The sequence below is a fragment of the Astatotilapia calliptera genome, chromosome 8 (assembly GCF_964374335.1).
Source record: "Astatotilapia calliptera chromosome 8, fAstCal68.1, whole genome shotgun sequence".
Classification (NCBI taxonomy): Eukaryota; Metazoa; Chordata; class Actinopteri; order Cichliformes; family Cichlidae; genus Astatotilapia; species Astatotilapia calliptera.
The window spans coordinates 25,922,724-25,938,087 of NC_137429.1; the positions used below are offsets into that span (position 1 = coordinate 25,922,724).

The 15,364-nt window shown below is 39.6% G+C and overlaps 2 protein-coding genes across 5 annotated transcripts; both read left to right on the forward strand.

Annotated features, from left to right (window-relative positions):
- The first annotated feature begins 290 nt into the window (after positions 1–290).
- LOC145430535 (kinesin-like protein KIF1B) lies at positions 291–1,559 on the forward strand. The gene is made up of 5 exons (XM_080305758.1): positions 291–564; positions 743–924; positions 1,017–1,089; positions 1,190–1,302; positions 1,403–1,559. The coding sequence occupies exons 1-5, from the start codon at positions 424–426 to the stop codon at positions 1,557–1,559; spliced, it is 666 nt and encodes a 221-aa protein (XP_080161884.1). The 5' UTR covers positions 291–423.
- LOC145430466 (uncharacterized) lies at positions 1,017–15,338 on the forward strand. 4 transcript variants are annotated; one of them, XM_080305626.1, is made up of 15 exons: positions 1,017–1,089; positions 1,190–1,309; positions 1,403–1,555; positions 2,713–2,877; positions 4,128–4,268; positions 5,083–5,200; positions 11,626–11,727; positions 11,829–11,863; positions 12,576–12,728; positions 12,901–13,029; positions 13,240–13,278; positions 13,426–13,551; positions 14,061–14,187; positions 14,931–15,095; positions 15,204–15,338. In XM_080305626.1, exons 4-14 carry the CDS (start codon positions 2,809–2,811, stop codon positions 15,038–15,040), a joined length of 1,149 nt encoding a protein of 382 aa, XP_080161752.1. In that variant the 5' UTR covers positions 1,017–1,089; positions 1,190–1,309; positions 1,403–1,555; positions 2,713–2,808; the 3' UTR covers positions 15,041–15,095; positions 15,204–15,338. The 4 variants fall into 4 exon arrangements, with proteins under 4 accessions (XP_080161752.1, XP_080161753.1, XP_080161751.1 ...); XM_080305627.1 differs by lacking the exons at positions 14,931–15,095; positions 15,204–15,338 and adding an exon at positions 11,418–11,493 and having other exon boundaries at positions 14,061–14,901; XM_080305625.1 differs by lacking the exons at positions 14,931–15,095; positions 15,204–15,338 and having other exon boundaries at positions 14,061–14,901.
- Positions 15,339–15,364: the final 26 nt, after the last annotated feature.

Genomic DNA, 15,364 nt, shown 5'->3' on the forward strand with positions numbered 1-15,364 from the left:
CCAGACCAAAACCTGAGTCAGTAGAGTTGAGACACACCTGAATGTCCATTAGAAATGACTCATAGGTACAGTAGTGTGCAGGAAGACGTAGTACTTCAAAACCGGTGGAAGACTTTGGAAGATTGCTGTTGACCACTTCCACAGTCATTTCTCGGCAAGACTTCCCATCCTGTCCAAAACTTGATGAGGGCTTTTTGTTGTGCACAAGATGCTGCAACAGAAGATTGTTTTAAACTATAATGACATCCTATATTCATTATTTTGAATCTTTTATGGTCTTTGTGTTTACGTCTTTGTGCAGAATCCGTGTTCCTGCTCTCATTTACTGTTTTAGCTGTTTGGTGGTTCTTGAAATTTTGTGAGGTTTGACCGGAGATTCTGTGGAGAGCTTCATCCTAATGAGGGCTCATGTCCTGAGCAGGGATGCAGAGGAGGAGGAAGGTCCTGGACACATCAGTGGCTTATGTGCGTGGAGAGGAGAACCTGGCCGGCTGGAGGCCCAGAGGAGATAGCCTCATCCTAGAGCACCAGTGGGAGCTGGAGAAGATGGAGCAGCTGCAGGAGGTGGGGCCTTAAAAGATTCATAAAGAAATAAATCTGTTTAATATCATTGAGGGAAAAATGACTTTTCAGCTCAAAGAACAAAGTGCTATTCTAAAAAGTTTTTTCTTAGAGTACAGACGTTACATGACTAACCTCCCCTCTTCTCCCCACCTCACATTCGCCCCCATCTTTCGTCCAGGTGGAAAAGACCCGTCACCTTCTGGGAGAGGCGGCTCCCGTGGGAACAGCTCCCACCACCAAGTCCCTGAGTGAGTCTCTGTCCCCCAGCGTGAGCTCCGGCACTCTGTCCACGTCCACCTCCGTCTCCTCGCACATCTCCAGCACCACCTTTGAAAGCGTGAGAAGGAGCTGGCCACCAAGGTGAGAAAAACGTGGGCTTAGTGGGCGTTCTTGTTGCTGCCTTCTTCCTTCTCTGCTCGGAGCTGATCGGTCTTGTTCCTGTTGTGTTGTAGTGGCCTGCGCCTTCTGACACACACCTTCAATACTGAATACAACCAGCTGGTGAACAGCATCAGTGACTGCAAGGTGAGAAATAATACAAAGAAATTAAAAAATAGCCTTTCTGTGTCACATCAGGGAGTTCCTATATTGACGTCTACCTCATCCTGCTGTTGTTTCACTTCAGCTTTCTCTCATCTCACCGATCGGACGTGATCCATCCGTGACGAGCTTCAGCAGTGCCACCCTCACCCCTTCCTCTACCTGCCCCTCTCTCGGACTCCCGCTGTGGCTCCATGGGCCAGAAGTAAACATATTTTTAGGAACATTGACCTCGATCTGCAAACGGTTATTGACAGGTTATCTATTTGATTCTAACTTGGTGTGATTTGTGTTAAAGGACCCCTGAGAACAGCTCACGTGCCTCCAGTCCCTCCTGCTCAGACTGTGAAAACTTCCCGATGGTTCCCACTCTGGAGACCTCCTACCTTGCGCGGGCTGCAAAGAACGAGTTCCTGAACTTGGTGCCTGATATTGAAGAAATGCGACCAGGGTGAGTAATGCCATATTAACCCAAATACTGTCACTATGACATGTGTCTCACAGACCAAATGTAAGTCGACACTCATGTTCTCTAGTTCAAGCAGAAATGATGTGGATCGATTCAAATTCCTGAGCCTGGATGATTTCAGCTGGAAACAAACCAACTCTGCTTCTTCCTCAGATAATTCAGTTCAATTCAATTTTATTTATATAGCGCCAAATCACAACAAAAGTCGCCTCAAGGCGCTTCATAGATACAGAGAAAAACCCAACAATCATATGACCCCCTATGAGCAAGCACTTTGGCGACAGTGGGAATACCAAGGCGTTCCCAGGCCAGCTGAGAGATATAATCTCTCCAGCGTGTCCTGGGTCTGCCCCGGGGCCTCCTCCCGGTGGGACATGCCTGGAACACCTCACCCAGGAGGCGCCCAGAAGGCATCCTTGTCAGATGCCCGAACCACCTCAGCTGGCTCCTTTCGATGTGGAGCAGCAGCGGCTCTACTCTGAGCCCCTCCCGGATGGCTGAACTTCTCACCCTATCTCTAAGGGAGAGGCCAGCCACCCTTTGGAGGAAGCTCATTTCTGCCGCTTGTATCCGCGATCTCGTTCTTTCGGTCACTACCCACAGCTCGTGGCCATAGGTGAGGGTAGGGATGTAGATCGACCGGTAAATTGAGAGCTTCGCTTTTACACTCAGCTCTCTCTTCACCACGACGGACCGGTGCAACGTCCGCATTACTGCAGCTGCAGCCCCAATCCGTCTGTTGATCTCCGGCTCCCTTCTCCCATCACTCGCGAACAAGACCCCGAGATACTTGAACTCCTCCACTTGGGGCAGGAACTCATCCCCGACCCGGAGTGGGCACTCCACCCTTTTCCGGCTGAGAACCATGGCCTCAGATTTGGAGGTGCTCATTCCTGCTGCTTCACACTCGGCTGCGAACCGTTCCAGTGCGTCCATAACCCTCCATATTTATTTAACCTTAAATTTGAGACTTTTTGTCATGTGGATTTATTTTTTCATTTCCAAAAGGGAAGCAGGTCACCACAGAATGTCTGCTCAAACATATTTATATCCAAATAACATGTGTAATGCATGCATGCATTCACATATTCACACACAAACAAACTATGAAAATGTCAACATTGATTCCTCCCTCACAGGTCCTCGGCTTTACTGAGGTTGAAAAACCAAAGCCGGCAGAAGAGAAACCGACACAAACACAGTCAGAAACGTCGTCGTCGTCACTACAGACGCCAATGCAGACACGGATGCAGACGCAGACGCAGATTCAGCAGCAAACCAGACTGCCGGGCTACCTGCTCAAGGTGGTAACAAAGCGAATAACTGTGATCTGACAGGGAAATTCAAGGTCTTAGCTCCAGAGTATCTCACACCAAACTTCCCACCACATATTAGATTAGATTAGATTAGATAGAACTTTATTAATCCCTCGGGTGGGTTCCTCTGGGAAATTCGATTTCCAAAAAAGCACAGCACCGACAGAAGTTACAGAGTTATACACACACACATATATATAAATAAAATATACGAAGGGGATAAATAGAATAAATAGGAATAAAAATAAAAATACAAGTGAATTGCACATTTCAAGTATTGAGTCTATTGCACTGTTGACTATTTACAAAAGTATTGCACAAGGTATTGTACAGTGAGGTGAAGAGGCACTACAGCTTAGTTGTTCCCCCCTCCTTTGTCCTCCTGTTTCCCCTCCCTCTCCCCTCCAGAGAGGAGTTAAACAGTTTGATGGCGTGTGGGACAAAGGAGTTTTTAAGTCTGTTAGTTCTTGTCTTTGGGAGAAGCAACCTGTCACTGAACAGACTCTTCTGGTTGTTAATGGCCGTGTGCAGAGGATGCCTGGCATTGTCCATAATGTCCATCAGTTTCTTTAATGTCCTTTTCTCTGCCACTGTCACCAGAGTGTCCAGCTTCATGCCAACCACAGAGCTAGCCCTCCTGATCAGTTTCTCCAGCCTGGATGAGTCCTTCTTTGCTGTGCTGCTCCCCCAGCACACCACAGCATAGAAAAGTACTCCAGCAACCACCGACTGGTAAAACATCCTCAGGAGCTTCCTGCAGATGTTAAAAGACCTCAGCCTCCTGAGGAAGTACAGTCGGCTTTGGGCTTTTTTATACAGGTGCTCTGTGTTATATCCAACACATAGCTAACACCTTAAAACAGAATTAGTAGAAAGCAGATTTATGCAGCAGGTGAAAAGTTCAGTGTCAACAAAAGCGTAACATCATACATGTTCTAAATGTTTAACATATTTGAGCGTTTGTTGCGTCTGTTTGTCCTTTTTCTGTATTCTTTCCAAAAGATGCAGGAGGCCTTGTAAATACAGATTACTACTGAGCCCTTCAGTTCCTTAAGACTTTGAATCCAATCATTCAGTGGATGTTAGTTATGAGAAAGCTATTACCAAATGAAAACAAACTAACATTGATACATTCAAAAAGGCCAATGCAGAGTTATGTTAGCCATATTAGCTGTCTTTCATCTGTCTTTGGTTCATCGTGGCTTTATAACACGTAAGTCTTCTCTGGCTGTTCACAGTGTCTGAAACCCCAGACCGACGAGGACGATGTCCACGCCAAGTTTGCCAAACTACTAACTGATCTGAACAAGGCTGATGCTCCATACTCCCTCAGTCTTGCCAACAGACTTTACGGGGATCGGTCCTACACGTTTCTCGAGGTGTGAGAGGAAACCTGTTGTTACTTAGACTTACAATAAATGACTAACCTGTGCAGTGAGCCCTGTTATAAGTCATGAGGCCAAAGCTGTGCACGTTTCTCCCTGCTCCCTGGATTTTCACTTACACAAAGTTTAGGACAGTAATGCTAATTTAATACCATGAAGTTGGCTACATCTAGTCAGTAGTAGTGGTAGTACACGTTCACTGTATTTACTGGAAACATTTCACAAGAATATGTTCTATGATAAAAAACAGACAAGTCTTCATAAAACACAGCAATAAAATAGAAACATTTGCATTAAAACTAAATAACACAAAAACAGTAAAACTGAAAAAATAGAACTAAACAGATAAAACAAAAATGAAATATAATCATTTTACAGTTTTATTTATTTACAGTTCATAACAAGAGACAAGGCACCATTTCTCTCCTTTGTGTTCCAGTCATCACAGCAGATTAAACTTTTAAAATATTTGCAAATAGTATAAAGAAATATATAAAGAAGTAAAACAGTAATTTATTAATACTTAGAAATACTAAAATGTACATTTGTCAGCAAAAACTGCTGCCATCTGAACCGAAACGTTACAAACCAGCTTACCCACAATCTGTGTATTTTTCTATGCTGGCTACTTAAATTGGCATCCAACAAGCTATTTGCTTTAATCTTTTATTAGACAAAGGCTGACTGGTTAGTTCAAGCTTCAACTGCATCCAAAGGACTGAAAATGTTTTAACACAGTGACTGAACTTGATTGAAGTCTCCGTAGTTTGTTGAATCTGTTTCGAGTGACTTATTTTCACAATTCCAGGAATTTTTAAAAGGCACCAAAAAGCATTACAACGCTGAGCTCGAGTCTGTGGACTTCAAAGGAAATGCAGAGGAGGCCAGGGTCCACATCAACAGCTGGGTGGAGAAGCAGACACAAGGTAAGCATAATGTAACTTTAAATGATCTCCACTGTAAATCCTTGGGGATCAGTTGTGTTGTGTTCAGTTGAGACATTATTACCGGATTGTCCACCGTCCACATTATTTTCTGTTTCCAGTTCTTCCAGTCTAATTTCTATTCAGTATTAAGCAGCACTATCTCTGGGTTTTACTGTTTGGTTTCATGCTATTAATAAAACCATCACAGCAGTATGTTGCTGTAAATAGCAGGCCAATTCTTCTATTCTTATTATATTATGTGATGGGTACTTCTACTTTGATCACTTGTGTCTTTAACATATTTTTATTTTTCAGGCCCATTTAGGATTGGCTGCTATTGATTCTATATCTTTATATTATCTTAAGTGCAGCAGGAAATTCATTCATTGTTTTTATAAAAGCGCGATACAAATACAGGCCATTTATAAATCTACCATCTATAATAATAGGATACAAGGACTTTCTATGAGGGTTATAGGACTGTGGTGCCACCTGGTGGAAATGAGACAATCTTAATCCCAGTTGAAAGAAGACATTATTTTTGTAGGAGCCATTTTTGGGTTGATACCTTATGTTGCCGCTAGAGGTAACCTTTTTAAGTTTCTTTTTTTTAAACTTTATTTAACAAACAATGAGTATACAACATACGAACAGATGAAGTATACAAAACAACAGAACATGAACACAAAAAGCCAAGAGTAAAAGAAAAAGGTAACAATTATAAGAATACACGCAAAAATTCACATACATGTATTGTTTTGAGAGCCTTTGTGTATGGAGTGCCAGGACTGCCATAATGCATTAATTAAATACACCATTAAATAATTAATTAAATGTGTCAATAATTAATTAAAATTGGAATTAATTAATTAAATAAATAGTTATGACACATGTAATTAATTAATTATGTATTTCACATTTTAATTAATTATTGACACATTTAATTAATTATTTAATGATATATTTATTTATTTCATTTTGGCAGTCTTGGCGCCTGGCTCTCATCTTGAAATAATTTTATCTGTCAGCCTCACCCATCAAACTCAGGGGGCGGGGTTAACGCTGATCGAGTCAAAACCATTGCTTTGGCCTGGTGGCCATTGTTTCTAGCACACAACAACCGGCATGTGGAAGCTAACAGAACTGAGCTTTGAAAAACCCTGTTTGTGTGTTACCAAATACCGTTTTAATATTTTTTTTTAGCCGAGAATGTAGTGGTTTAATCTTCATGTGTCTGGTCGGTTTGTCAAGATACAGCCTCTTTGCAAAAGTGTTTCGATGATTTCGGAGATGTCTGCCCAGTCTCACGGCAAAGCGTGGGATAGACCCGCTCGCCTCGCAAGCAATCCCACCGACAAAGCGCAGGCCCCGGTACACAGCTGTAGTAACCCCCGCTGACTTCTTTTACTGAGGTTATATTTATTGGTGTTTTATTTCCTGATGTTCTTATGTGTCCTACGTGTTTCAGTCGCCAATTCTGAATTATAACTAACATTAAAAACATGTTTAAGGAGGAGAGAGAGCAAATAAATCTGTTTAACATCTGATCTTTGGGTTTTTGTTCAGTATAAACGCATAAAAGAGATAACGTTGGTGTTTCCGTCATGTAGTAACTGCTGGCTTTAACTGTACAAAGGTTGTTCGACACTATGAAACACATACAGACTTCATGATGTTCGGCTAATATTTTTATTGCGAATATTAATCATGAGGGTAAACGGCCCTGTACACCACGGAGCGAGGTCAGCATATCCACGATATCCACGATATCCTCAGCTCCATGAGTTAACACAGTTTCCCAGCTGACTATCTAACTGCCAACTATTCCAGAGACGTGAAAATATACAGCATAAAGAAAAGTGTAAGAGACTCAGCAGCAGATTAGAATAACAGTTATACATTTAATAAATCACCAAATGAATCCAAGAAACGAGCAAACCTGTTCCGACAATTTGAGTTTGTATTCCCTCAGCTGCAGACTCGCTGCTGTTTAAATGTTTGAAAAGGAAGATTAGATATAAACAAACGTCAAACATAGACTCAGTCTGCCTTCACATTTGATATGAGGCCAGCACGTATAGTGGCTGTGTCCTGTTTAAGATCATACATGTAAAATTGTTGTCTGACCTCCGTCGATCCAGCCGCTCAGTCCGTGGTTACCATGGTTACTGCATAAGCAGCTATAATGTTAACAGCTGGCACTGAGGAAACCGGCAGACTGACCCGACAGACAAAACCTGAGTGAATGAAGTCCAGCGTTTAACCACTGAGAGCTAAAACTCAGCTGAGGTTTGAAAGCTGTGTGCTGGTGATTGGACATCAGCCGCTGATAAAGCTGTTCGCCTATAAAGTGCTCTGTAAGGAAACAAGCTCCAGCAGCTCTGCGCTCGGGGAAAACACTATATTTCCTTATCTTGTGCAGAAAAATGCGCTGACATTGCTTTATATCGAGTACCGGCTGCCCAGTTAAACTGTGACTATCACCAGGTAACGTAGGCGTGTTTCTTGAATTAGCAGCAGGTGTTAAACAGCTGACAGATGAGGAGGAGGATGCATGCAGGTAAACTGAGGGTCTGCTGAGCTGATCGCTGGTTTCGTGAGAAAAATGTCAGCTCGTTCTTTATGTTACAGAAGCACAGAGACACAAGACCAGGCGGAAAGTGACGATCGTTCGGTGAAAATGAGAATCTGCGAATGCAACATGTGGAACACGGAGAGTGAAATATGTAAACAAACCGGTTAACGTAACCCCCTGGGTGCACTCTGCATGCTAACTGTTAGCAGAGCTAGTGAAATCTCTGAAAACATCTGAGCACTTTTGCAAGCATGTTCTATGTTGACAACCTGACCAGACATACGGCGCGACATTCGCGGCTAAAACACTGTTAAAAGTGTAGCTGGTGACAGAAAAATGGGGTATTTTAAAACTACACCACCACCATTGCTGCCTGTGATTTGATCTGCATTCTGGGATAACTGGCTGCCCCAAGTCTACACAAGCAATCGATTATCTAGGATCGACCTGTTTTGACTTACTTTGCACGGCAACCAATCAAATGTTAGAGAAGCTGCATGGGCAGCGTTAACCCCGCCCCCTGAGTTTGATGGGTGAGGCTGACAGATAAAATTATTTCAAGATGAGAGCCAGGCGCCAGGACTGCCAAAATGAAATAAATAAATATATCATTAAATAATTAATTAAATGTGTCAATAATTAATTAAAATGTGAAATACATAAATAATTAATTAAAATGTGTCAATAATTAATTAATTAAAATGTGTCAATAATTAATTAATTAAATGTGTCAATAATTAATTAATTAAATGTGTCAATAATTAATTAATTAAATGTGTCAATAATTAATTAATTAAATGTGTCAATAATTAATTAATTAAATGTGTCAATAATTAATTAAAATGTGAAATACATAAATAATTAATTAAATGTGTCAATAATTAATTAATTAAATGTGTCAATAATTAATTAATTAAATGTGTCAATAATTAAAATGTGAAATACATAAATAATTAATTAAATGTGTCAATTGATTAATTAAAATGTGAAATACATAATTAATTAATTAAAATGTGAAATACATAAATAATTAGTTAAATGTGTCAATAATTGATTAATTAAATGTGTCAATAATTAATTAAAATGTGAAATACATAAAATTAATTATTTATGTATTTCACATTTTAATTAATTATTGACACATTTAATTAATTATTTAATGGTGTATTTAATTAATTCATTATGGCAGTCCTGGCACTCCATAGTGGTTACATATGATTAGAATAATTCAAATGCAGTAAGTATACACGTTTTTCATATAAATATAGTCTAGAACTTAATTATTGTCTGTAGCCCACATAATTACACACTTTAGTTACATAAAACATGTGAGTTTCTGTATAGCCTGTATAATAAATAAATATGTAGCCCAACAAGTATAAAATCCAGAAAGCTACACAACATGGGGCGGTTCATTTACCAACACAAGTCTAACTTATGTTTCACACTGTTAGAAAACAGTCACATTGTTACAGCTTAAATGACACAAAATGTCAGAAATCTGCACTGTCATGAACAAAAATTTAAACCTAATTTTTCATGATTTGTTGGATTAACCCACTGAGGTCTGAAATACAATCGGCCATTTTTGACTCCTTTTGAGTTGACGTTTGTATTTCACCCTCAGATTGTTTCATTTTATTTTTTCCCCTTGCTTTGTTTGGTGTCATTCTTTTCAGCTCAACTGAATTTAGTTGTTTTTTTCACTGACATACTGCATTAGTATTACTGATCTGAAATCACACAAAGAACTTAAAATCCTAGTAGTATTTTTTTACTGTAAAAAAAAACACAGTATATTTTTATAACTTGAAATGCAAATATAAATTGTACATTTTGTAAACATAAACAACTATTTATCTAAAAATGCAGCCAATACACCTGCCGTTTTTGTTTTCTTTTTCATTTTGTATAAGAATTTAAAAATATTGCTACAACTAAAATGAGAGAACAATTAGGTGTCGCAATAAGATGCCCCACAAATGATGTGTGCCAGTAAAAAAAAGTTTGTCCACCAAAAGACAGAACAGCACAGGGATAAACCTGCAGGCCTGATAACAGCAGCTGTATCACTCCGCTGGTTTTCTACTTAGTGACAGTGTTTACATTGCAAATGTGCCTTTGTGACATTCATTAGTGCCCTACCTGACACACAAAACAAAACGACTACACAACAGAACAACTACACAACACAACACACTAAGTAAACACTCCACACTAAACGTCACAAATCTCCCACATCTAAAAACTCTCTCGCTCTCTCTCTCTCACTTGCTTGCTCTGTCTCGCTGCCGTTACCGTCACTCCTAAAACTTTTCCCTCTTCCTAAACAATCAAATCCCACGCGTTGACTGTTTTTTTTAATTGGTCGACATGGTACATTTAGGAAAGTGGTGGCTTTTTTTCTTTCTTTACTGTTTTCGTGCTGTCCTTACAGAATGCTTAAAACACACACAAAAACGTGACGACAGTATTTAGAAAAAAGCGTGGCTTATATATATTATCATAACTCTGGATTTACTGGCCTGTAATTGAAATTTAAAAACTTTGAAGTCCGAATTTTCAATGTGGCTGAAATAGAAACTCAGCATGGCTGCAGCTTGTTGCTGTGTCAGCTTACATCAGTCATGTGATTTGGAGGTGCAGCGTGTCCGTAGACCACAGAGGGTTAATAACACTCACCTTCCTTCCATTTCCAGAGTGTAACATCCACCCACCTGTGTAAAAAGCCAAATTCCCATGGTGTTGTTCAGAATGTGCTCTGGCACAATCATAAGCATCGCTTGCTACTGAAAACAAGAAAAAAGCCGGTCCTGCTATGGGCTGAACCATTTGTTAATGGTGGAGGGGGGTAACACTATGCAATATTTTCAGTTTTAGCATTTATATTCACTGTTGACTGTAACTACACTCAAACTGTTAATGCTATCTTATTTTAATAAACAACACTGTCATATGCAAAACTGGGGTGGCACTTGGGGTGGCAAGGGATCATTTTAGGGTGACACTTGCCACCCCATGCCACCCTTCTAGGTCCGCCCCTGTCACTGTTATAGATGGATGAGTTCATTGACCTACTTGTGAATCTAGAGAAAGTTCCTCTCCTGTTTGTCTCCTGGTTTGCTTCTGCAATCTAAGATAGATATTTATGCACCGTAGCTACAATTCTCTATAAATATACTGTCCGTTCACGGTTGTAGTCCTGCATTCATTATGCGGTTTAAAGTCAGTTGGTTATCCTTACATTTCTTCTACAGTCTCGCACCCCTCGAATTCATAGTTACTTTGGATTATACTGAGCTTTTATATAGTCATCCCCATGTCAGAAAGCTTCCGCTCAAGTCTAATGCTATGAAAGCATACAAACTGTACTTTGTTTTTATTTTGCTGTGTTGCATTATGCATTTTTTAAATCTATATATACACATTGTACTGAAAACATCCTTGGAATCGCACTGGTTGCTTGCAAGTTGCCACAGTTGCTTGTAGTTTGCATGGAAGACTCCAACTTGTCTGTAAATACTTGTAAGCTCATGACAAGTGCTCATGTATGATTTTTAGTGTGAATGTAGTAACTTAACAGTTTTGGTAGTAATACAAACTAATGTATGTTCGTTGTGTGTGTGTGTGTGTGTTTGTAAGGAAGCTGCAGTGGCACCTAAAAATACAGCCAAGGCTACGGAGGCTGTTGAACCAATTAAAGGTGCTGCAGTTGACGGTGAGCCAAAAGTCTTGGCTTCCAAAGCAGAAACGGCCTCAACCACGCAGATTTGTATTTAGATCAGCTGGGTAATTTGCATCCTATCTAAACTACCACTATTGAACTTAACTACATTTCCTTTATTCCAAGACTCTGTGACTGCAGAGAAGATCTCAAAGGATCAGCCGGTCGCTGTTACCCACCCAACATTTTGGGAGCGGATACAAGAGCAACTGCGTCCAGAAAGAATCCGTAAGAAATCCCCAAAGATCTGTATGAAAGATTTCTCAATGTGAAGATATTTTCTATTTTATAATTATTTTTTTGTTTTTCTTTTGCTCTGCACTTCACAGGTTGTCTCAAGACAGTCAAACTTCCCAATTCAAAGGTAACATTAAAAAAACACTGTAAGAAAAACATGCTTTATCAAAGTGGTTAAGTTTTGATCTGAAATAGTTCAATTTGTTTTACAAGTTTGTAGTTGGGTTATATCTCATTGTCAGGTGACGCTCAAGTAGGTGTAAATGTAGAAAAATGTTAAAAATTCACTAGGGGTGTCACAATACCAGAGATTTTGTAGTCAGTATAGACACCAATAGAATTGCACTATTCTTGGTTACCAATTTAGTATTGTAATAAAACAATTATCTCATGTACTAACACATACTAAAAGTCCTTTATTGAAAAGCTAGTTTAACATGTTCAAATTATATGCTCAGTCATCCAGGACATGGTGGTTTTGAGTGCTTAAAAAGGTTTTTCCTTCCCAAGTTTGACATGTGCAATAGTGCTGTTTACACATTGCCTTTTGTGAATCAGTTATCACTGTTTATGGATCCACCTTAAATGAAAAGTACTTTCATAGCTGACTCTTACTGCCTTTTTTGTCAGTGAGTCAAGGTAGAGCTGCACTACGTGAAAAAAAGAAAGAAAAAAAGAAGTAAAGGAAAATTAGCATCAGAAACATTTTGTAATAGGTACCTGATTGTGTTCATAGTTGTAGACAGTGCTCAAAGTGAGGTTTATAAGTTAATGTTTGCATTTTTCAGATTTCTGTCTGGAATTGTAAACTGATCCTGAAATTCTTTTCGTTTGCACAGCTTGTTTCGCTTGATTACAAGGTGCTGTTAATAAGCAACCTGCCAGAGTATCACGATGGCTGTTATGCAGAGGAGGACATCGCCGGTCTGCTCACTCGACACCGATTTGAGTATTACGACGACACGATCTACGTTATACCACAGGCACGCATGGTAAGCACCAGTTTGCATTGGGCTGGGTTATGACCTTCATTTTAATGGCGCTCTAAATCTCTTTTGTAAGATGACCTAACTAACATTTAGTTAGTTAATACATATTTTGTGAGTGCCTGTCTTCATGGTTATGCAGTACAAATCAGTGTTTGGTGGTTTGTTTTTCCTTCAGGCTTTTGCCCTCATGCCGACAGCAGTGGCAGCTAAAAACATCGTGCTAGTATCAGAAAATCATGATTTTATTCTCAATGGGTCTAAACTTCGACTGCAGGTTGAGAAGGGCAACATTTTAATGACGCCGGTAAGCACTGTGTGTAGATAATGCAATCTACTGTTGTGACAGATGTTATTAAAATTATTTGAAAATATTTGTTTCTGCTTGTTTATTTAAAGTGTGATTATAAATGTAAAAAAATATTTCTTTTTGTAGAAAAAAAATACCTTTAAGCTGAAATAAATCGAACCGAATCCGAAGTGATGTAATGATTTTGAACTGTTTTTTTCCTTTCAGCTTGAGTTTTATAAGTCTCTGATGAAACGGCTATCCTATGTAAGTAACGCACATATCTCAGAAACAAAGACTGCACTAGAATACCTTTAGATTTATTGGTCAGAGTATAAAGTCATAACTGGAAGCACTCACATCCAAGTCGAAACACCTTGAAAAATGGGGACATACCCGGTTTTCTCGAAGCAGCAAGTGACTGACAATGGAGCACGATTAATCTACATCAGGAACATCTCGCCAGGCGAGTCCCGGGATCTCAGAGAAGCTTTGAAAAAAATGGATTGTGTAAGAAACTACCTGCCTCTTCTCAACAAGGTATAAACACACTCATAAATGCCAACAAGTGCATGTGTTAGAAGTCTGTGAAAGGCTGTATGAGATATGTGCTTGTGTAAGTGTAATCTTAACCATACAGAAAAATTGACAGATTAACCACACCAAACTAAAGGACATGCACCAACCTTCATAAATCCATCCTTACAAAGAGATAATGTGTCTAGATTTGGATGCTACTTATCTTGAGGAAAGCACAACTGCAAAACTATAGCGATAGTAAAGAGAGACTGCCGATAAGCTGCTCGCTGAGCAATTCTTCATATGCTCATGCGCACTAGTATTTATCACATTACAGCATTAGTGCAGGGGTCATGTTGAGCATGGCTCCAGTGCATCATTGAGCCAGGATTTCTGACTTTTGAATCCAGTGAACTCCACAGTAAAGCTGTACTTAGTTCACTCTTTCCACGTGTGCTTAGCACTTATTTTCTAACATTTACAATGTGAAGGTAAAATGTTCAGAATACATTTTCTTTCTTGTGTTTCAGGTGTTTATCGAATTTCAGTCTCTTCGTGATGCTGATCGCCTTGGCGTTTGGTACAGCCTTCTGAAACGGGCCACCGGCCACAAATTGTCAAGGCTGAAAATACCACAGTGTGGATGTACCTCACTGCGTAAGTGTTTTTTAAATGGGATTTTAAACAAAGATGATTTAAATGAAAAAAAAAGATGGGTTAAGTTAATGGAAGGTCATCTGGTAAGACCTTTCTTTCGCTTTCTGTTTGTGAAACACTCGTGAATAGATTTTTCAGTTCTCCCCTGGGCTGTGGATAAAGTGCAGACAAAACTGCTGATTTATTGTTGTTCACAATAAATCATTGTGACACATTCCCTCAACTTTTATCCACTAACACTGTGATTCTGGTTCCCACAAATCCTTTGATGCTCATTTGCCTTATTATCTCTCTGACCTCTTTTCTGGCCCCTCCAGAAATCTTTGCTCCATCAGTGGTCAATTTCCTTCTGCTTGTCTCTGCCCCAGACACATGAACCAGAGCCATTACTTAAACTGCACTTTTTCAGTCTGGCATTTGATCTAACCCACTAATCATTGTTTTTCTGATGTCTATGATACCTTGGGTATCTGTAAAGGTGCTTAAAGTTCAAATAAAAGCCAAAACATTGATATTACTGGATCATTGTAAACATTAAAAATCAGGAATCCTTGAGTAAATACCAAGAGGTGTCCATTTTTCCAAATACTCACCTCAAAAACCACATTTCTTTTTTTCTGCTAAACTTGGTTTCATTTTGTCTTCTCTATGTGGTCAGTAATAATAATAATATATATTTTTTAAAAAGTACCGCAAAGTTTCTCTTCAAATAAACTTTGGTTCTTGAACCTTGTGTCTTGCAGAAAGCCCAATCTCAAGGTTCTACGTTCTCCACAATCATGTTGACCGGTTTGCCAGAAGGAAACTACAGACAGGAGGATGTCACCAAGCTGGTGTGGCGTTACGTCCCTGATCAGACTGTTCAGACTCTGTACTACAAAATAATCGTTTTATCACTGCAGAGGAGGGTGAGGAGTAGACCCAGCAGGCTGATACAGAGAAATTTGCATTTGCAAATTGAATTCAATTTAATGATTAATATTGAATGTTTCCTCTGCATCATTTTTCCCCTCCAGGCCTTTGTGTTTTTTAACAGCTGGGATGCGTGCTGCGATTTCGCCAGGGATTACCTTAAAAATCCAGTTACTGTTGGAGAGTGGACGCTCAGAATCCACATTGTTTTACAAGACATGCTTCCTGGTACAAGTGAGGTATGAAAATGGAGCAATCGGGGGCT

Bases quoted from the DNA above. Each gene is read 5' to 3' on its own strand.
- LOC145430535 (XM_080305758.1), top strand. From the start codon at position 424: ATGCAGAGGAGGAGGAAGGTCCTGGACACATCAGTGGCTTATGTGCGT. The intron at 565-742 runs GTGGGGCCTTAA...TCTTTCGTCCAG, and splicing joins AGATGGAGCAGCTGCAGGAG to GTGGAAAAGACCCGTCACCT. The intron at 1,303-1,402 runs GCCAGAAGTAAA...TTTGTGTTAAAG, and splicing joins CTCCCGCTGTGGCTCCATGG to GACCCCTGAGAACAGCTCAC.
- LOC145430466 (XM_080305625.1), top strand. From the start codon at position 2,809: ATGCAGACACGGATGCAGACGCAGACGCAGATTCAGCAGCAAACCAGA. The intron at 2,878-4,127 runs GTGGTAACAAAG...GGCTGTTCACAG, and splicing joins TGCCGGGCTACCTGCTCAAG to TGTCTGAAACCCCAGACCGA. The intron at 13,030-13,239 runs GTAAGCACTGTG...TTTTCCTTTCAG, and splicing joins GCAACATTTTAATGACGCCG to CTTGAGTTTTATAAGTCTCT.